The following is a 22990-nucleotide window of genomic DNA, read 5'->3' as shown; positions in this document are numbered from 1 at the left end:
AAAAGCCCAGGCTAAGATACCTATAGAATTCTTCATATTCTAGAAAGCAAAGCCCATTTTACTAGGTGCGTCTCCCAAGGAAATCCCCTTTGTTTCTCTAAGCAACTGAGTGACTTCTTGTCATTATCTCCGATGAATGCCCTTTATTCTTGGCAAGTGTGACTTAGCTATCCTCTCTCACACCATGCTTTTATTTTTATTTATTTATTTTACTTTTTTCATCTTCATTTTGGAGAGGAATTTAACTGTAAGTATATTGGTCTATCACTACCATTATCCAGATGAGGTTACAACTATATTGATTATACAATTTCATTGCTCTGAAAGTGAGCAATAATAACATAATGATTATTGGACACTTCCATTACCATTGTTGTCAGCCAGTTCATAAAATTTTACCTTCAACACATTAAACAAAATTCAGATCAAAATACCAGTCTTAAACAGTTATATTTTAAAGGGCAGATTCAGTAACAGGTAGTTTTGCTATGTCAAGTGATTTCGGATTTTCACACCCTGCCCAAGTTATACTAACTGGAATTTACCTGTACCTTAGGGAGAATTATGGGTGTATGTCTCTGTTCCTGTTTCCCATGAATTTCATCCTTTTACGTATAAGTAATAAGGTACTCAAGTATGACATCTTGCTTCTCCTATGAACTGATACTTGTAGTTCATGTAGTATCTCATAGAAGCACCCCATTTTCTCACCAGGATTTTAATTGAATGAAATCCCAAGAAAAGTATTTAATGTGGCTGTTTCTTATTTTACTTCAATATTTCTTTTACCATTTTTGTATTGTCCCAGAATTCTGTAATGGGAGGTTCCTTCTGTGTTCCACTCATGAACAGAGTCTAAGAGAATGAGAGGCATAGATTTGTATCTAGGTAGGTTTTGTGGGGAGTGTTTTCATGCTCAATAGCTGTGAAGGAATTAAGGAATCCGAATGTGGAGGAATTAAATTGTTCTCCCACAGAGAAAAAGGCCTCACCAAAAGGAGCTTTCAAACCAAGAGAGTTCTCAGGGTCATTCAGCATTGAAGACATGGGGCTTTCTTACTCTCATTGAAGGCATGCAGGTTTGGGAAGAGCCCTGGCTGGGGCTAAGCCAGCTCTTTGAGCATAAGGAACTCCCAGAGAAAGACTAAGTTTAGAGTCATCTGCTAACGGTAGCCCCAGAAGATGGGGGTATGGTAGCCTCTGTGCCTTCATTCTTGTGTGTTCAGTAACAGTCTAGACTCTGTTGAGATGGCACTCTCCAAGGAGGCAGCACATTCTCATTTGTGACCCAGATCCCCACATAAATAATGGGTGTGAAAGACCCACAAAGAGCAGTAAAGACTGAAGACAAGCCAGCTAAGACAGGTGCAGCTGCCCAGTGCAGAAAGCACAGATGTGTGAGCACAAGGAATACTCAAAAGCACTCGAGCACACAGAGACAGAATGAGCTTACTCCACTTCAGAGAGGTCACCCATCTCCTAAGCAAGAGACTGGATTTGAACCCAGGCATTCTAAATGGGGAGTTTAGATTGTGCACACTGTACTTCAGTGCATTCCATGAAGTCAAGAAACTGGAAATGTAGGGAAATTACTGAGATGAATCTCTTGCTTCATCCGGATCTGGAATGTAACTGGCCATTATTTTCACATTCATTTTAGAGTAGCACCCATATTCACCCCCTTTTCTCCTTAGACCTGGAGTTATCTCCCTTCCTTTTGGCACTTCTTTCTACTTTTCCGCATCGACTCAGTGTGAGATCAAGGATGCAGGATGTCTATTGAATAAATCATCAGATTGAAGTCATCACCCTGTCAGGTGTCCCAAGATCGCACTTGTCTTATCTTAAGTCTTACTCATGGCCTTCCCTCAGACTCAGTGATCACTGGCCCTCTTTCCCCCAAGCTTTTGCTTAGTACTAGGTCAAGTTAAATTAACTCACCATCACAGAAACTTCAGCATTGTATGAGATTGTTATCAAATGATCTGTTACCCCGGGAGAGAAGTGCACCTCTTGACTAATTACTCAGAATATAATCACAGGCTATAAATAGTCCTTACATCACCATTAATTCTTTAACTATGAAAATATGGAGAATTTGAGGAACACAAGGCATTCATAGAGAAAACTGTCTGGAGAAGACCTGGCTTCATTTGCCAAAGAAGTATGTACTTGGCCACCTGGATACTGACAGATTGCCCAGACAGTCTTATTGCCTTCTCTGTTTAGATCCAGGGAGGTAATGAGCATGGTTTCCATGTGGGCCATTAATGATGTTATTACAGCTTCATAAGTCACAGTGCTTGCTGTATATGCTACACGTTATGAAAAGAAATGGAAATACAGATTTAGTCCTGACGGACCACCAAGCCTAACATGTGAAGCAAGGGAAAACAGGGAGGGAGGCTTAAGAGGTAGAGCCCTTGGGTCTCACCGTGTCCCTGCTTCCCCCGAGCATGGAGAAGTTCTTGGGACTGAGTTCAGTGGCCTGGCAAGGAACTAGGAGGCGAATTCAAAGAAGAGAATGGTTTGCATTGAAGAGAAAGACCTGAGTTTTATTTTAGGAAGTCTAGAGGGACTTAAGTTCAGTTCTTGGCCAAGGAAATGGGCGTTGGAAGCAAGTCTTTGGGAAACTCTAGAGTCTCGTAGCACAGCAGCTTCAGTGTTCTCTGACATGGACGAGAAGCCTGGAGTCACAGGCAGCCCACCCACCACTTCCTTCTCCACTCACGTTCCAGGTAAGGAGCGTTTTTATTTTTGAAATCCAGGTGCACAGTCAGGAGAAGGGAGAGAGCAGTGGCACCCATCTTTTTAATGAGTATTGCTGCTGGAAGAGAAATTAGCATCACCCTGAATTTTCTGTGATGTCAGTTAAATGAAGGTGTTTTATAGCACTTTACAACAAATTAGAATCAACTAAATTGAAAATAAGCCTAGCAGCTGGGTTAAGTAATCAGGTAAGTGGCCAGTTTTGCTATTTTTGCTCTGAGCCGAAGACAGAATTTGAATTTCTAATGTCCCAGAGGAATGGGATCCACACTTGGGGAGCCTAGGTCCTAAGGTGATTGTTTCAGATGCCTGCAGCCCATGCCTCCTTTTGAGTAGGTATACAAGCTGCTGGCCACTTCCCTAGAAGTTGGCCCTTGTGCACATGTTTGTACCCCAGAGGGCTATGAATTCATGCAGGACAGAGCAGTGTGTCTGGCTGAACATTAGATAGCAACCTAGAAATAGATGACCCAGAACAAAGCAGTAAATCAGCCACATTAGCCAAGAGAGCCCAATGAAAGGACTAAAATTCATGTGACAACTTTACAGCCACTCGTGAAATCAGCCCGAATCAGTGGGGCTATTAGAACGTTTTTATGTCTTAAGAACACAAGCGCCGTCTTCCCCTCCTGCAATTTGCATATAGTCAGAGTGTCCTGACATAGTAAATGCTGGCTTTCTTTGGTAGGTGGTGTCTCCTAGCTGGAAACCTCACTCTGGGAGCCAGTATTTCTTACACAAATTACTGATGATTTTAGTATCTCGAGTCTATTCATAAAGCTCAGGGAGGCCAGCCTCACGGGCGTCAGTGGCCTGGGCTATGGTCAATAGGTGTGTACTTGTGTCCGATCGCCTGTGCCAACAGAAGAAAAGAAAAAGAGATGAGAAGGGGGAGTGGGCGTGGGTAAAAATGAAACCTTTCAGGTTGCTCAGAATGCAGCTAGGTGAGAGGGCAATAAGCGCAGATAAAATCATGCTTATAATTGTGATTTATAAAGAAAAATAGGCCACATCAAGCCTGTAATTTTCATTTTGCCCTCCTTTACAACTAACAGATTAAATGAAGTAAATCTGCAGAAATTCATCATATCTAGGTTTATTCCTGTCAGCCATAAAGGAAAACAAAATTTTCACATATTTCCTTCTACTCTCTACTTGAAACTCATAGTGTATTTCTGTCTTCTCAAAGTCTTGAACCTCAAAAAATTCAGGGGGAAAAAAAAACCTGAATCAGCAGTTAGTTTTTCTGACAACATAAAAATGACAAACAGCACCCCCCACCCCTACCCCGTCGTCTCGGTTTTTGTTCTAATAAGAACCTCTTTCCACTGGCTCCAACTTGACTCTCAATAGTTTGTACCTGAAGTGTGGATGTAAAAAAGTAGCTTTCCATTTTCATCCTCTTTGCTGATTCCACTCATAAGTAGTACTTCAAGTTAGATGGGCAGCTGGGAAAAGTCTGCCTTCTGTACTACAGCCCCAGATATACCAGAGCGCATAGAGACCAGGGCCAACCTCTGATGGATCCGTTGACCCTGGGACTAGCTCTTCAGTGCGGAGCTCTGCACTGACAGTCTCCGTACATTGACCCTGGCCCACCAACTCAGGTATTGTTCAAGGTGACATATCACCATATAGAGACAGATCACGGTGGCCTGAAAGCATAACAACCTGCCTGAGCTGTAAAGGTTGTCTGCCGTATTGTGTTCCATGATAAAAATGGGTGCAGAGAATTGAATGAATTTATAGGCCAAGAGTTCCAACATGCTGACTGGTTATTTCCCAGGGAAGTTTGTAACAACCCTCTCCTCTTTTGCACTGCCCCCTCCTGGCTAATCATTTTCTCAGTAATGAGTTTCTAGAAAAACCAACCAGTTGAGACTCAGGAGCTGCTATCATTTTTACTTTCCATTAGAAAGTAATTTCAAATTTTATTATAGGAAATGCAGGGTTGATGTACAGTGATTAATCCAGATGCACATAGATAGGAGTTGACAGAAATGATAGAAATGGTTTTAGAAAATATCTGTATGAAAGTAATTTGGTCATTTATATGGACTTTGTAATGCCTGTGAAAGAAATGATTTTGCAGTTTATAGCATCATTAGTCAAATTTTCCAAATCATTGATGTGAAAATCCAGAGTTATTGGAAATAACTTGGACACTGTTTCTCTGTGTTTTTATTTTACAGTGGCTGCTAATTTACAGAAGATTGTAGATGACCCCAAAGCTTTAAAAACATTGACATTTAAGTTGGTAAGTGGAAGGTGGAAACGGAAGTAATGTTTTTGTCATGCTGATACCCGTGAAGAACAATCACATTATTTCATACATATAATTTTGCTGTTGCTAGACTTGGGGAGAATAACATTTTGTATCCATTAGTTGCTTCTGCCACATTGGGAATGTTTTTCTGATCATGACGGGAAACTTTTACTTCGTGAGTGTAGGTCGTTCTTTGCTCATCATAGCTTTGTGAGTGGCCCTTTGAGCCCCTCAAAGCCTGTGGGTACCATTTTGCTCCAGAGCCTCTCTGCATTGCACCATGACCATACAGACAAAATTAAACTGAATTGAAGGCAGCAGTCTTACCAAAACTTTCCTGAGTGAAAGCCGGGTAGTTTTGACATTTAGAATAGAGGCTGATCGTTGTGTAAACGGTTCCGCTAATTGGAAACATGGCAGAACAGCCCACTGAAGGCTAGTGAGCAAAGATACAGCATTTCACCCCCTGACTGAAGCCATGCCACCACATTTTTGCAGAGAATAGATGTCCTCACAGTAGCACATTTTAAATCTAAGTACAGGTGGCTGCAGGAGACGGAACAGTGACAGTTCTGGGTGACTGTGAAGCAAGAGTCTTAAGTCTAGATCATCAAGACTTATACTTTCCCAAGAAATTTTAGCAAGCAGTGTATTAAGGCAGAGTAAATGACTCATTTTAAAATATAAGTTCATCTTAATCAAGGGCCAGCCAGAATGCCATAGCAATTTAAGATCCGGAGGACCAACACGTGACCATGCACAAATAATACTGATGGACCGCCTCTTTGTTGTTCCTTGTGAAAATCAACTGGAAAGTTCGTGTGGCCACAACTGCTTCATGAATAAGCACAGTGAATGCAAGCCTGGTGTTAATGAATTTTCCATGTCTTGCTTCTCATCTCATTTCAGAAAGCTAGGATGTTAGAATGTGTGATCAAACAAAAATACAGGGGTGTTCACAGAATACATCTGGTAATAATAGAACATTTTATTCAGTACAGAACACTACAAGACACAGAACTTAATCTTTAGGGCCGTCTACTATCTCACCTCTACCATGTTTGAAATTCACCAGCAATTTGGTGCACTTGTTTTAGTTATATGGGAGCATGTGTTGAGAAACTGGTACCCTGTGTCAGCATTTCAAACCCTTATAAATATCTTTTCTTGGGGTGAGGCATTGTCTGAAGAACAGGTTCCTCTTTTTGGATGTCTTGACAGAGACAACCATTTGAAACCCTCATGCTGATCCATCCCCAGCATGTGTGAATTTACTTCCTATAAAACAGCAGTGACAACATCCTCTCGGGAAAGTTGTTCTTTTTGAGAACAGTGGGGACAACAGCACTCTCCCATCTCTTCCTCTGATTAGCTTTTAGGTTTCCTGGATTATCTCTCGATTTTCTCTTCTGTGCTTAGCACCTCATTCTGAGACACTGCTCTGCTTCCTAGGCCTTCTTCCCAACAGCAGTCCCTCAGTGCCCAGCTTTGTGGGCCAGAGTAACCTTTCTGCATTTCCAAAGTGCTGTCAAGATGTGAGTGGCCCCCTTCAGTCATCCTGTCTCAAGCCCTCATCCCTGGTCATGATGCAAAACCCTTCTCTGACCCTATATGCTGTACACCTGCTGCACTTCCCCTCTGCTGGCCGGACCCTTTCCCTCTTGGAAGTCTGAGGCCAGGTGGAGTCACCTCGCCCAGGATCCACAGTAGATGCTGCAAATTCAACTCTGGTCTAGCTCAGAACCCATACTTAAAATACCTAGCTTTCTTTCAGAGGCAGCCCCCAAGCCTGTGCTTTCATGGATTCCTTTGCAGATTCTTTTTTTGTATGTCTGGATGTATTTGCTTCGCTTGAGATGGGGTCTCCTCTGTACCTTAAAGACTGAGCAATGCCACATAGGGCAGTGGAGTCCTGGAAGTAAATCCTCTGCCTCAGCTAGACAGGCAGCAGTGGGGCTGTTCTCAAGAACTGGAAAGTGATAGTGTTTCATCTGTGGTGGTTAGACATGTTAAATAAACCAGTCTCAAGAATGACCAGTCTTCACTCTCTGTCCAGTTCTTGTTCAAGCCTGAGAGGTTTCTTTGTTTTTATCAGCAGTCAGCCAGGTTAAGACACACTCCACAGAGCTAAGTTGAACCACAGGCAGCCAGATAAAACTCAAGGACTCAGATGCATTGGCCTTCACTCATCAATTTGGTTATATTTGAAGAATAAAAGATCAAAGCGTTTCGGCAGAGGTATTCCTCATAAGCTGCTGCTGTGTGGCTCAATGTCCTTTCATCTCTCAGCTGTTTACCATGATTCAGATCCTAAGGAAAATGTCAGGGGTCTGGAAGTTGCCTGGAAAGTAGGGAGGGCTTCCCACTGTGTTTCTTTCCCTTGCTGAACTATTGTTTCACATGTGGGCCTGTAGGGGCTCTTTAGAAAAAAAATCCCAATGCCCAGGTCATTGACCAGGCTCTCTGCTTTAGTGGCTGCTGCACTAGGCTTTGTTCCAGGCTTTTAGAACTTGGAGGGCGCCACTGAGTGATGCTGCCGTTTTGCCACAGCTGGAAGCGTTCTTCCTATGGATTTATCAATTGCCACTTGACTGCCATGGCCACTTGGTCCACCTTACCTTGTGTTTCTAATCACTTAAGAAACCAGTCATATGAATGCCAAGGTTGGTGCCTGCCTTTTACCCCAGCACTCGGGAGGGAGGTACAGGAAGGCAGGCCTCTCCAAGTTCAAGGCAAGTCAGGGCTGTAGTAAGACTCTGGTCTCATAAAAATAAATAAATATATTAAATAAATAAAAATGACCCTCACCTCATAAATATAAAGGAATTAAGGAAGTTGGATTTGCTTTTGACCAGTAAGACCTTTAACCTTCTTTGACAAGTATGGTTTCCCCACTGCCGTGGCCTGGGCTAGGGATCAGCTGTTTCTCTGCTTTTAAGGAAGTGTTTCAGCCAGGAGGCCATTTCAGCCTCAGTATCCTGTGACCTTCAGTTTGACACAGCCACATGGCTTTAGCATTGTTATTTCTTTTTTAATTAGCCACCCCACAGTTTCATAGTGTAGGTGAATTTTGCTGCCTTCAATGTGGAATTTAAAAAATTGCATTAGTGAAAATGTGAAATAAGATAAGTTTAATTTGCCTTTGAAAAAATATAAATTGGAGTGCATATAATTAACATCCAGTTGGCACCCATTTGCATGAGCATTATAGATTTTAGTTGCTGAAACGTAATAACATTATGTACATCGCAGATAGAGATCTCATAAACGTTTTGATGATTAATAACTAAGGGGCTTATTTCTAGAGGCTCTCAGCTTAGGTCTACTTGGAGGACGCTTGACTATATCATTTCCTGAAACATAAGTAAAGTGAAGACAGAAAAAGGCAAAACTGAGAGTTTTGAGCTTTCCCCTTATTGCAAGAGGACAAGGGTGAGATCTAAGGGACTCAGCCTGTTCAGAAGCTCCATGTGGCACCAACCCCCATTCTTGTTCTGTCTAAAGCAAAGGCTGTCCACATGTAGGCCAGGCAGAGGCCACACAATTGGCTAGGAACATGTGGAAATGGAAATGCCAGGGCATTATTTCAGGCCCATTATTTCAGGGCACTGGGACAGATGGGATATGAGTCACAGGCGTCGATTTAGCTCTCCAAATGAGAACTGGAAATTCTGAGGTTGAAGTTTGAGGACCAATGCTTCATGGGAAATGTGGAGCTTCATACTCCAGGAAGCACTGGAGTAAAGCATGGCCCTCAGACACCATGTCTCTATAATCTCCCTGGAGCTTAGAGCATCCCCAAACTATACCCAGGCCAGTTGAATCACCACCCATGGAGAAGAAATGGGCTTTGGTATGTTTTCAAACTCTCCCACTGATTCCCAAACACATCTACCTTTGGGGAAGAAGGTTGGTGCTGAACTATCATATCTTCATCTCCTGCACAGGCCCAGGCAGTTCCTGCAGCCTGGAAGGAAGTGCTAGGGAGGAAGTTTTAGGAATCTGACTATAGGCTTGAATGGTAATCCCCATGGTATTATACACTGCCGTGCAAAGTCCCTGAGAATTTGCATATTTTTTTTTCTTTTGTATGAGAGGCCAAATTTATATTTTCCTTTTTGGTTAATCCTGAGAATGAAATTTGATAGGCCAAGAGTATAGTAGCACATGCTTAAAATTCCAGAGCCTAGAGGTAGTCATAAGAGCTGTGAGGTTAAGACCAGAGTGGGAACCGGGCAGTGGTGGCGCACGCCTTTAATCCCAGCACTCGGGAGGCAGAGGCAGGAGGATCTCTGAGTTCGAGGCTAGCCTGGTCTACAAAGTGAGTTCCAGGACAGGCTCCAAAGCTACACAGAGGGACTCTGTCTCAGAAAAAAAAAAAAAAAAAAAAAAAAAAAAACAAAAAACAAAAAAAAAAACACCAGAGTGGGGTACATAACAAGATGCAGATTTTTTGTTTTGCTTGGACAAAAAGCGAGAAAAGTATTTAAAAAAAAGTGACAAGGCAAGGGGCAAGAATAATTAATGGTGGAGTTGTGGGTAGGAATGTGAATCTTATATGGTCTATTCATGCTTTATTACTGATTTATACCTGATATTGTATAAATACCCTAGCTCCTCGACCTCACCACCAAACCCCAGTGTTCTGTCTTATTGGTCTATTCCATTGGTGAGTTCTCCACTGAGATTTGTATCTGACATACTGAACTTTTCACTTCCAGTAGTTCCTGGTTTTTGTCTTGTTTTTTACCTGTTAGTATTTCTGTCTCTTTACAGACTTCCATTTAACCATCCTATACTGACTTTTTGTTTCATTCAGTTGACTGATTCCTCTTTTATGAGCATATATATGTTTATTCTATATGTGTGGTCAAATAATGTGTGTGTGTGTGTGTGTGTGTGTGTGTGTGTGTGTGTGTGTTTAATCATTCTTTTGAATCCTTTGTCTCAGATTCCATTCACTTACTTCAGAAGCCATTACTGTGGAAATAGTAATGCTTAGAAAAGTCACATTGCCTTGGATCATCATGGTTCTTGTGTTTTTGCATTGGAACTTACACATCTAGGAGCAGAATTTTGGTTAGATTTGGTTTTTAATCACTCTTACCCTTTCTGTGGAAGCATTTGCAGTGTTCAGATGGAATGCAGACTTACTTAACAAGATTGGTCTGTACAGATTTCTCTTACCTTCGGTTTCTGCCTATGTTGTTTCTTCCAGGTGCAGGGAGAATACTTTCCGTTAATGAGTTTTAGCTATTGTTTGATGAAGGTCAGAGTGCATTTTCTGTACCTACTGTTGTCTTTTTTTTAAGTCAAGGCCTCGCTGTATAGCCCTAGCTGGCCTGGAATGATCTATGTAGAACAGGCTGGCTTTGAACTCATTTTCCCATAGTTGTCTTTAATAGTGTACTGGCTAGGTTCATGTCAGCTTGACACCATCTACAGTCACTGAAGAGGAGGGAGTCTCAATTGAGAAAATGCCTCAATAAGATCAGGCTATAGGCAGGCCTGAAGGACATTTTCTTCGTTAGTAATTGATGGGGGAGGCCACCATCCATTGTTTCTGGGGCTACAATGGGCTGGTTGTCCTGGGTTCAGTAAGAACACAGGCTGAGCAAGCCATGTGGAGCAAGCCAGTAAGCAGCACCCTTCCACGGCCTCTGCTTCAGCTCCTGCCTCGAGGTTCCTGCCCTGTTTGAGTTCCTGTCCTGACTTCCTTCAACATTGGACTATAATGTGGGAGTGTAAACCAAATAAACCCTTTCCTCCTCGACTTGCTTTTTGGCCATGGTGTTTCATTGCAGCAATAGAAACCCTAATTGAGACCAAGAGTGTCTTTAACTTACAGTAGCCTACATGCCAGAGCTTGGTATTCTGGGATAACATGTTCTAACTTCTTTCTTTAAGTTAACATACAAAGTAATAGGTTTCATTATAATATCTCACACGCATGTATCAATACAGTTTGTTTTTTATTAATCATCCTCCCTCACTGCCTTTTTCTTTAACCTCTCATTTTTCCCTGTTTTGGTTTAGTGTTTGTGTGTCTATCTGTCTGGCATTCTCTCCCACTACATTGTGTGTGTTATGAATATATATATGTGTGTGTATATATATATACATATATATATATATGAGTGTGTGTATTATATATACACATAATACATACATACTGCATGCAAGAGAAAACGTATCTTTCTGAAACTGGCTATTGTGAATAAAGTATCAGTGAACTGAGATGTGCACGTATCTCTGTGGTATGTTGACTTACAGTCATTGGGTGTCTACCAGGAGTATTATAGCTGGATCATATGGTAATTCTAAGGCACATATGTTTGAATGCTTGGCCCCCAGTTGGTGGAAGTATTTGAGGAAGATTAAGCCTTGTTGGTGGAAGTATGTCATAGGGGTGGACTTTAAGAGCTTTAAAAACATACATCGTTTCTAGTATGTTCTCTTTGCCTCTTGATTGTTGATCAAGAAGTAAGCGCTCAGCTGTTCCTGCCACCATGTCTTTGTCCTGCTATTATGGACTCTAACCCTCTGAAATTATAAGCCCAATTAAATGCTGTTTAAATAAGTTGGCTTCTTGGTCATGGTGTTTTGTCACAGCAGTAGAAAAATAACTGAAAGACCCATTCCCACCCCGGTACTGATTTCTGATTTCTGCAGTGTCTGTACAAGTTTTTGTCCCAGTGCATAAGGGTTGTTCTTTCCCTGTATTCTTACCCACACTTGCTGGTGTTTGTTTCCTTGATGATGGCCATGCTCGCTGTGGTAAGATAAAACCTCGGAGCAGTTTTAATTAGCTTTTCCTTAATGCTTAAGGATGCTCAACACCTTTTCAAATATGTATTGACTTAGAATTTCTTCTTTTGAAAACTATCTAGTTAGTTCATTAACCCATTTATTCGTTGAATGATTTGAGGCTTTGTTATTTAGCTTTTGCAGTTGTTTGTATATTCTGTGTATGAACCCTTGTCTAATTAGAAGTTTATCTTTCTTCCCATTCTGTGTGATGTCTCTTCAGTCTAGTAATTGCTTGCTGTGCAAAAATTAATTTTATGGAATCCCATTAGTTCTTTCAACTTCATTTTGAAGCTGGGGTACACAAAGTGTAGGGAGGTCATGGGCCTCTGAGGTTCCCTGTGACCCTTCAAGAGGATTCTGGATGTCATAACGTTTTTCAGTTACTACTAAGATGGCATTGCATTGCCTTTTCCACTGTATTGATCGTGGTACAAAAGTTATGGTAGGCAAAATCTTACAGTGTTGCCATAAATCAAGGTAGAAACTTCAGTCCAGACTTCTAGCTACATCCCATCCCTGTAAAAAGTCAAGTCAGTTTTACTTAAGACTATTCCTAATAAGGCAGGGAACAATTCTAATTTTATTAAATTTCAGCTTGAGGACACGTCCATTTAATATTCTATGTAATAAAATGGGGACGGATCATTTCTTTGGTATGCAGTGGAAGTACAGTGAGAGGCTTTGGAAAAAGCCTCTCATGAATAGCTGTTTGTCAGCTAAGACTCCCAATACCTTCCCACCCACAAGAAACCGTTTTTACTAAGACAAACTGACAACTATTGTTATCAGATTCAGCAGACTTTTTTTTTTAATGAGAAAAGTAAGATTGACACTTTAAAACCTGACAATATTTGTTGTCAGTAATAAATTGGAATTTTCAAATGGAAATGGAATTTTGGAAAACTTGTATCTACCATTCTATGGCAGCCCCCCAGTACTTCAGGACTTTTTGGATGAGATTGCTGGTGGGCCATATGAATTAATACAGTTTGTTTACACTATATGGCATTCATATTGTGTAATGAAATAACCTTTAGAAGATCTATAAAACTGATGGTGCTTAAAAATCATCCACAGGTAAAGATTCGCTCAAAGGGCAAAGGGGACCGATGGATTTTAATGGAATGTAGCACTGAACATTCGGCCCTCTTGTTTGGGTTTCCATGCAGTAGCTAACCTTTCAGAAATACCACTGGGAAAAGTTTGGTACTGTAGCAGCGTAGACTAGTAGAATAAATGCAGAAGTATGTGTGAGAATCCAGCTGGCATCACTGAGCACAATGTTAAAGAAGTTTACAAAGTTGTGTCGGTCTTCTAGGAGTTTTGTTGTTGTGGCTGATTCTTTTTGGGAGGTGGTGGGAAGCCATTGTTTCTCATGAAGATGTTCATGTTATCATGGAATAAGTTCATTTTGGTTTTAATGAATCAGTAAGGAAGTACTTTAGAACTGTGTTTTAATTTATAAGATAATATAATAAATATAACCTACATAAACATGTTTTTAATGTAAATTGTTTTTTTTGTTTGTTTGTTTGTTTTTTTACATTTTGGGACCTGAATTAAGAGCCTCATGCATGATAAGTATGTGAGATACCACTGAGACATAGCCGTGGAAGATTCCTTTAAAATATTTTAAACAATGTACTTCAATAACATCAAACTTTTTAATTTTCTCAGTTTTAATTTCTGAGACAGTGCAAGGAAAGTATCCCACATAAATGTATTTTTTGGAGTCTTTAATCTCTTTTAACAGTAAATAGTGACTCTGAGTCCTAAAGGTTTGAAGACTATTTCTTGGCAGGGTCTTGGTCCCTTGACTCTGAGTGTTTGACCATGTGTACCTGGTCTCCTTGGTGCTCTGTGGACTGAGAAAGAGTGAGAGAAGCTGAGCACAGCGTGGATTAGGGACAATGGGCTGCATGGAAGGTGCCCGAGTCTTAGAGGAAACCAAGGAAGGGCTTTGTCCAGGAAACAAGCACATCTGTCCACCAGGCCAGGGCACAGCATGGGAAGACTTCAGGGAGACTCCCTCTGTGTGCCCGCGGTAACTAAGGGCCTGCTACTAAACTGTCCCTCATGGCTGTGTTTTGTTTCAAGTCAGCTTGACCATTGTGGCTGCTGTTTGGGTTTTATTCCTCCACATTCCCTCAGATGTCGTGGTTCTTTTCGTCCCATCTCTAAAGTTGCTTTAAAGCTCTTGACGGGCTTCGACACCAGCCACTCGGATCGTTTTGTCACCAGCTGTGGCGGCAGTTTCTCCTCAGCTGCTGTCACTCACCTGCTTACTAAACCCATGGTTTGTGCTGCCAGTCAGTGAAATGCGGAAGAGCCTCACGAGAGAGAGGGAAAGAGAGGGAACGTGTCAGGGCAGAAGAAGGGACAGCTGTAATGGAACAAGAAAGTAAGGGGTGGGAGCGGTTCAGTGCTGATGTGACGAGTGCCACCAGGAAGTGTCCCCTGAAATGCCTACTGGGCTGCCCTTCCTTGTTGGAAGTGAGGCGAAGCAGAGACAGAAAACTGGTCTTCCCTGAGTTGCTCAACTGTCAAGGAAAGTTAGAGGTGTCGTTGGACAGGCACAACATAGAATCTTTGCTATAAATGCTGCCTGGTTTTACCCACCTTCAAGGCACTGATTTGACATCAGCAAAATTTATACTGAATGTTAGGTTAGGTTAGAGACAGTTATTATAATGTCTTCACACATGTAAAATGTATTTTGACTGTGTTCTTACTTAATGAAAAACGATACATTTGACAAAGGCAGATTTCATGTACCTGCTGTTTGAACACTGTACATACACAGTCCATGCTTAGCAGGTTAATGGTGGTGTTTGCAAAGGGGTACAAGAAGCTATTAATAGTTGAAATCATTTAGCATGAATTGAGCCTAGAAATTTTTATGTGACCTGTTGATAATTAATCATACATCAACCCCCCCCTTAGCATTTCTGTAATCTCCAGTTCTGATCAATGTATTATAAGGTGAAGAAGAAACTTAAAAACAGTGATCTCCTCCCACTGTGTGTGTGTGTGTGTGTGTGTGTGTGTGTGTGTGTGTGTGTGTGTGTGTGGGTGTCTGTGTGTGTGTACACGTGTGCACACAGGTATGTATCCATGCATGTACATGTATGGATAAAAGAAATGAACAGGGATGAAACTAACAAAGTAGGACTAATGAAATGACCCCAATAGACAGTGGCTTATTTTCAATATCTTCTGATCTTGATGTAATAGGAAAAACAAAGTTTGGACACACTATGATTTGGGCTAACTTAAGGTCACTAAGATGTGTTAAAATAATAGGAATAAAATGTGGCTGAAGGAAAGAATTCTGTTACAATACTATGTTAGTCATATTTTGCCCAAACAAACGTACTTCAGGTCACAAGCTTAGGAAGAGAAAATGTTTACTTTCACTAACAGATTTGAAGGTTCCAGTCCATGACTGGTCAGTCCCATTCATTGATCTGCGTCTGTGATGGGGTAGCTTATCATACCAAGAATACATGGCAGAGCAGAACCACTAGTCATACAGCCAGGAAACAGTGGCAGGGAGAAGTGGGCTGGAATCTCACTTTTCCTTTTTAACGGCATGTTCCCAGGCACCTAAGAATTCCCACTTAGGAGGCTGAAGCAGATAGAATATGGGTTTCATTCTTAACTCTAGGTGGGCACAGTTATATATTAATGGATAGCACATCTCTCCACACCTCCGCTGTTTGAAGGCATCAGGACTAGATTTCTAACACCATTTGATGACGCAGTTCTGGGGGTCTCTCCTTAAAGAGGAGCCGGTGACCTGGAGGGGATCTGAGCTCACCCATGCAGGTTCTGAATCTGACACTGACAGTTTCTTCTTCCTCCTCAGGCTTCCGGCTGCGATGGGGCGGAGATTCCCGATGAAGTAAAGCTGATCGGGTTTGCTCAACTGAGTGTGAGCTGATGTATGTCCCCCGCTGTCACCCTCATCTATCATGCCCCCTCCTCTTCCAGCCCCCCCCCTTGCCTCCTTCTCCCCTCCCCTTCACTCCCAGTTCCCAACAAAATAAGAAGATTGTGAAGAGGCTGGCTTCGATGACGTGGGATAAAAAAAAAAAATACTTTTTTTACAAACTTACAGCACTCTGAGTTCTGCTTTCTTCTCCAGCAATCCACAGTCTGAGAACAGGCGAGTGCCGCTGCCCGACGGTTGCCGACTTCTTTCCAGAAAGCTGTTTAATATTCTTAGCAGTCTCAATTTGGATAGCCCGTAAGAGAGGAGTCTGAAACACACTCAGGTGGTCCTGTCTCTTGCTAACAAAAGGAATCTTCTACCTGAAGCCTTTTCTCCTTCTATTGTATTTCTGTTTAATACTTTAATTGTACATCTGACGATACTGCCTCTCTTATGTTGTACTTAGAAATTAATATACTTATAAAATTCAGATTTATTAGCCAAACTTGAATTCTAGTTTTAAAACTGACTGTGAATTTTATTTTTCATATATTTATGCTTTCCACACCTTAGCGATGAGGGAACCAGTTTTCATCCTATGCTTCCTGCAGTTGATCTCTGGTTATTTAAACCAAAATTTGAGGTCTATCTTTGGAGTATTTGTAACTTCTAATTTTTGAAATGACTGAATTAAGAATTTGGATGTTTGCTCTTTTGGTTTGTTTGCCTAAAATCCAGTCCACAATCCAGTTGTCTCTTGGGAGAGGGAGGTGCCTTGCAAACTTTCATATTACGAATGTGCCTGAGGCTGCTTTACTCTGGAATAGTCTCAGATCTAAAACCTGCACTCCATAAGGCGGCATACTTAAATTTTGCTTCATCAGAACATTTAGAGTACTATAAAAATGTTGCCATTCTGTTAGATTGTTAACTACACCCCTGTCTCTGATTTGGCTCTCCTGAGGTGACGGGATTTGTTATTTTTAAGGTGATAACATGACAGCACCAGAATCTGAGTTTTACTTGAAACTCTGCAGAATACACAGATGGTGTGAAAATAATAGAAAGGGTTTTGTGCAATGACAAAAGGTAAAATTGCTGTAAACATTCAAGAATAAATATTTCCAACCCAAGAACCTTCTGCTTGACTATGTATTATGAACCTAGTGAACGTTAGGATTTTCAAATTTCGAGTCTAAACCTTCGAGGAGGTGGGCTCCCAGGATGGTACCATTGCTCTTTCCTAGCTAACCCTAGATATGGCAGCTCTTTAATGTACTTTAAAAGCAAATATATATTACTAAGGAAAGAAGTTATTTATAATTGCCTTGTCATAATTGTTAAGGTGTTCTAGAACCATTTGCATACAATTTAATGTAATTCCATTCCATTCTGTTGTTTACACAATTACTCAAAGATAACTGCAAAGGTAAAAGGAAAATAAAAGTGTATTGCACAGTGCAGTGGTGTCTCCTCCTTTCCCTCCCCCCTCCACCTCTCCTCCAAGAGTCCCTGCACTGCAATTCAACACCGTCCTCAGATGCCTTCACAAGCTGACTCGTGAGAAGAGCCCCCAGGAAGAATGGCATGTCTGTGCCATCAGTCACAGAGCACAGGTTTTGCTGATTAATTGAAACATTCACACCCCATTTAGACAGACAGTCTTTGAAACCATTGGGGCTTCAAGGAACAAAAGAGAACAAGTCTTTCCAACTACTTCCCCATTCACATTAGTGCTAGGAATACTGAGGACAGTCCAGAGTAGTTAAGTAACTTACAGGGCACTTCACAGAGATGCTTGCAATGCTGGGCATGCTGGATCCTGGTTTCCTGGCCTAAAGAACACATTCTTAACAGTTTTCCGTACAACTTGGGAATAAGAACAGTCCCAGAAGTTGAAGGTAAGTCCCCATTGCTAAAGACTCCACACACTTTGGACATTGGATATGGAGGACTTGACCTAGAATTAATCTCAAATCCTCCTCTTGGGAGGTTTGCCTTTATAGTGCCAGGAGTTGCTCTGCAACCTAAGGGAGGAAGTCAATCATTGGTCCTCCCCAGGTGTGACAGCTATGAACCACAACGAGCACCAGCATGGCAAGCTACCCCTAAAGGTGCAACAGTGGCCCTCACCTCTCCGAGGAAACTAACCACTCCCTAAGGGTACTCAAGGCCCGCTTAACAGGTGGGAAATCATACACAACAACACATGGCTAGTGAGGTCATGAATCTTAGAGAAGAAACCTATTACTACCACTTTGCTAAGCCAACATAATTCCAATCTGCATTCTAAATACTTACTTATCCTTATACCCCTTAGTGTAGCTCTTACCTCTCACCAAAGAAGCTTCTTTCTGCTGCAGAAGGTGACCACTGCAGAAAGCCAAGACTAGTTAAAATGCAGAGAAGAACTGACTGTGTGGAGGTCCTTTGCTCCAAGTAATATATCTTACAACATAGCTCCTGTAATTAACTAGGTCTCAGGGAACATCTTGGAAAAGAGGACAGGAAGACTGTCAGAGCCAGGAGGCCAGGAAGTCTGTGAGATTGTGCCTCCTAGGTGTGGCAGGGAAGTTCCTCATATGAAATCTCAACAGCATGCATACCTAAACAAGCCCCGAACGATGCCAGCACCAGTTGACATCCTGACATAGATGGGAAATCTCACAGGGCTCTATGATGAAGAGAGCAACAAGCAATTAACAACTCCTGAGAGAGGGATAATTAGCTTCCCCAGGGATGAGCCTGACTGGGTGTCCAGTCTACAGTGGTGAGCATCATGTGCAGGCAACACAAATGGACTCAACAGATTAAACTTACATTGTTACTCATTTAGATGTATATGCTACACAATTGTTAGAGGGGGTAAACGGGGATGTAGACAGGAGGAGAGGGAAGCAGGAAATTATGTAATATTTTAATGAAAAAAGAACAACATATGACTTTCACATTCTCTTAGAATGACTGAGGAGCTTTGCACCATGATAACAAGTGTTGTTTAATTTCTGTATCCATACCCATATTCTCATGTTTTTCCTAATAGCAGTTGCATGCATTCACATAATAGGGTAAAGATTTTAAAGCACATGAGAACTCAGGATAAATGGACAATAAAGTTTGCTTAACAAGCAAAGATAAAGTTGGAACACAAAATTCATCACAAGAGTTTACTTAATTGGAAAAATACACAGAGTTGGACTAACTCTTCCTAACCAATACACTGTCTCACTACCAACAATGCAAAGGCTTCTACAGAATCAGTTAATCAATGTGGTCCCTATAAAAATTCCAAAGTTCTATTTTTCACATCAATTGAAAAGAATAAAGTTGGTATAGAACAGCAAAAACCCAGATAGTTAAAGCAGTCTTAAGAAGAAACAGGCTACTCATCCAGTAACTGATGGAAGCAGGTGCAGAGATTCACAGCCAAGCAACAGGCCAAGTTCTGGGAGTCCAGTCAAAGAGAAGGAAGAGGGATTGATTCTATGAGCAAGGGGTGGTCAAGATCATGGTGGGGACATCTACAGAGATAAGTGAACCAAGCTTGTCAGAACTCACAAACTTTAAACCAACAGCTGTGGAACCCGCATGGGACTGGACTAAGCCCTCTGCATATGAAAGACAGTTGTGTAGCTTCATCTGTTTGAAGGGCCCCTGGCAGTGGGATCTGGATCTTTCCCTGGTGCATGTGCTGGCTTTTTAGAGCCCTTACCTATGGTGGGACACCTTGCTCAGACTTGATGTAGGGGGTGGGGAAGGGGCTTGGTCCTGCCTCAACTGAATGTGCCAGGCTTTGCTGACTCCCCAATAGGAGCATTTACTCTTTGGAGGAGGGGGTTGTGAGGAGCAGGAGGAGGGATGAGAGGGAGATCTGTGATTAGTATGTAAAATGAATAACAAAATTTCGTTAAAAAAACAGACTAAACGGTCATATTTCCTGTTTTCAATATTTATGAAGCTTTGATCATCTAGAACCTAAGACCAAACCACTATGAACACAGCTGATCTCTGATCTCAAGAAGCTAAACAGGCAAGGGCCTATTAGTACTTGGATAGGAGACAAAGCTTTGATAATCCAAGTATTATTGTGCTGTCATAAAATAGACCTGCAGCTTTCTCCGCCAAGCAGGGTAGAGATCCCGGAAATAAGCATATACATGTGTGATCAACTTACTAAAAAGAATACCAAAGGATACATAAGAAAGGACTGTGTCTGTGGTGAAGGATACTGGAAAGATCAGACTTCCATATGCAGAAGGATGCAACTGGATACTTTGCCTGCATCATTTACAATATCACCTATTGTGGGCTAAGATTTAAAATCTAAATCCTGAAATTGTAAAATACCTTGGGTAAAATGGGACATCTCTGGAATTGGCATTGATCTTGATAATTAGTTATTTGGATGTGATACCCAAAACACAAAAACGAGCATGCACACACACACACACACACACACACACACACACACACACACACACACACGCAGAAATAAGCAAATTGACCCACATCAAACTAAAAGGTTTCTACACAGCAAAGGAAATAATCAAATAAAAAGGGGGACTGATAGATTCGATGACAGCATTTGCAAACCATGTATCTGAAAAATTAATATCCAAAATTTATAGGAAGTAGTTAGGAAAATGGCTCATTGGTTAAAAACAATTGTTCTTGTGGAGGACCTGGGTTCAGTGCCTAGCACTCACATGATGGCTCTCACCATCCATAACTTGGGTTCCAGGGGATCCAACAACCTTTTTGTACCTCTGCATGCACAAAGCACCCACATGGTACATGTACATACTTTCAGGCTAAACACTCACGAAATAAATCTAAAAAGAAAATAAATGTATATGGAGAACTCAGTACAGTTGGGGTAGTACATGTCTGTAATCCCAGAGCTATTAAAAGGCAAAGGCAGGAGGGTCATGAGTTCCAGATCTGCCTGAGATTGAATACATATACTTGGAATTCACTGTAGTATATCCTAACTGTTCTCACCATGCATAAAAATATGTGAAGTATTTGAAGAGATAGATGTATAGGTTTTCATGATTGTAGAGAGCAGTATACTATGTATATCAAAATCTGTACACCTTAAATATAATTTCACTTTCAAACTAAAAAGAAATAAAAGAAATGCTGGTCACATGCAAATTGTATTTAAGTAGGATTTTCTGTTGTCTATTTGTAGGAGCTAAAAATTGCAGGGTAATGATTTTTATTTGAAGAGGATTTCCTCTAAGTTGTTGCAGTCATTCCTAGGGTTTTTCAGCTTGAGATGTATTCTATCAAGTATGGTTATAATGATTATAATATTCAATTAATGTTAATGTTTAAGTTATGTAAATGCAAGCTGATTATAGGTGTATATGTTTATATCATGATTAAATGACTGGCTTGCTCAACCCTCTAGACACAGTATTGGCTTGTATCCAAATCAAGCTTGTATTCAACACATCATTCAGAAAAGTGCTTACCCAGCCCATAAGAATGGACAAGCCAAAAAAAAAGTTAGGTAAAAGTGTCTGTCTCCAAAATACCCTATTAATTGCCTAGATGCAATTCTGCTGCAAAGAAATTGTGTAACCAAGCAGTGATGATGTCCTTTTATCTATTTTCTTCTGCCTTGTCCACCAAACCTACCTACAGCTAGTCTGAAAAACTAAGAGTAGTGCAGCTACAATCCAAACAACTAGGTTATACACCCCTGAATGTTATGCCCAAACCCATGAATGCTGCTTTAGTTAGGAATACTTATGAGAACAAGGTTCACACAACCAAAAAAGGTACACCAAAGGTTACAATCTGAATCTGAAATGTTCCCCCCACCCCATACTCACGTAATGAAAATATGTTTCCCCTTTGTTGGTGTTATTTTAGGATGTAGTGAAACCTTTGGAAGATGAGATCTGGCCTAACTAGCAAAAACACATCCTAAGGATGGGAGTTTAAAGGATATACTGTCTAGCCTTGGGTTGCAGCATGACCTCTGCTTTCTGGTCCACCATGATGTGAACAGCTGCACAAGACTGCTGCAGTGACCTCCCCATCACGATGGATTGAAACCATGTTCCAAAATCCTTCCCTCGAAATCTTTTTGCAAATGGACTCATAGCAACATAAAAGTAATCCATACCCCCAAAAAATGTCTCCCTTCATGAATTATAGCCTCTAAAAACATCATTATCTGAAGAAACTTATTGAGCTCATAACTCATAGTCCATTGAAGGGCAAAGAATGTTATTTAAAGTTACAGTCTTGTGCAGTTATTGGATTTATTACTGAATAATGAAAGGCCAGCGACAGTTATTGGGATGGTACTTTTTTCCTCATATAGAATACTGGCTTGAGGAACAAAGATGTGTATTACAGAAGAAAATTATTTTAGAAACAGACTTGCTCTTCAAGGAGAGTGTTGAGTAAACTGATGAAGCCCTAATCTAGGAGAAGTAGGATAGAGCCTTTTAAAAGGCTCTGGGTCCAGCCAGGCAGTGGTGCTGCACACCTGTAATCTCAGCACTCGGGAGGCAGAGACAGGTGGATCTCAGTGAGGTCAAGGTCAGCCTGGTCTACAGAGTGAGTTCCAGGACAGCTAGGACTGTTACACAGAGAAAACCTGTCTCAAAACAAACAAACAAAAAGGCTCTGAGTCCAAACAGATGGATTAAGTGATATATAGTCCAAAATTGACAGCCAGTCATAATTAGGTGGAGTACATTCAGGTAGATTTTTTTCATGTGCCTGTCTTCTGTTCTCTAAAATACTGGATTTTTAAAACTGGAAGCAACTGAATGACAAATAGAAGACTGTAGAGAAATATCAAAATGGGGTCCTAAGATGCCAGTCCTGTCCATCTTATTGGGAAAGCCCACATTCAGAACCCCTTCTCCATTTCTCCATTCAACATCGTATGTAGCACAGTTCTAGTCATTACTGAGTTGACTTCACCCAATGCTCACTTGAAAGCATGCATAAGTCAGTACAGTAAATAACATGTCAGCACTGTATGCTTCTTTCGATTGTGCCTTACAGTTTGAGAGCTACTGCTTTAACGCAGACTGTTTGTGAGGGTTTTGTTTTTGTTTTGTTGTTTTTGTTTGTTTTCTATAGTTGAAGCAGTCAGACTCTCTACTAAGCACTTTGCATCATTCAATTTAATCTTAAACAACTATCAGAGGTTACGACGAGAAAACCAAGGTTGGAAAGCC

General features: G+C 41.2%; 1 protein-coding gene across 1 annotated transcript in view; it reads left to right on the top strand.

Annotated features, from left to right (window-relative positions):
• Stk39 (serine/threonine kinase 39) overlaps positions 1–17240 on the top strand; it is a 273793-nt gene extending 256553 nt beyond the window's left edge. The window contains exons 17-19 of the mRNA XM_052722942.1: positions 4962–5026; positions 15714–15789; positions 15993–17240. Coding sequence (XP_052578902.1) covers positions 4962–5026; positions 15714–15788 — 140 coding nt within the window. The 3' untranslated portion in view covers position 15789; positions 15993–17240. The remainder of the gene's footprint in view (positions 1–4961; positions 5027–15713; positions 15790–15992) is intronic.
• Positions 17241–22990: the final 5750 nt, after the last annotated feature.

This window comes from Peromyscus californicus, unplaced genomic scaffold (assembly GCF_007827085.1).
Source record: "Peromyscus californicus insignis strain IS unplaced genomic scaffold, ASM782708v3 Scaffold_7__1_contigs__length_154581171, whole genome shotgun sequence".
Classification (NCBI taxonomy): Eukaryota; Metazoa; Chordata; class Mammalia; order Rodentia; family Cricetidae; genus Peromyscus; species Peromyscus californicus.
The sequence above is the reverse complement of the archived record's forward strand: the minus strand, read 5'-3'. Positions and strand labels throughout refer to the sequence as shown.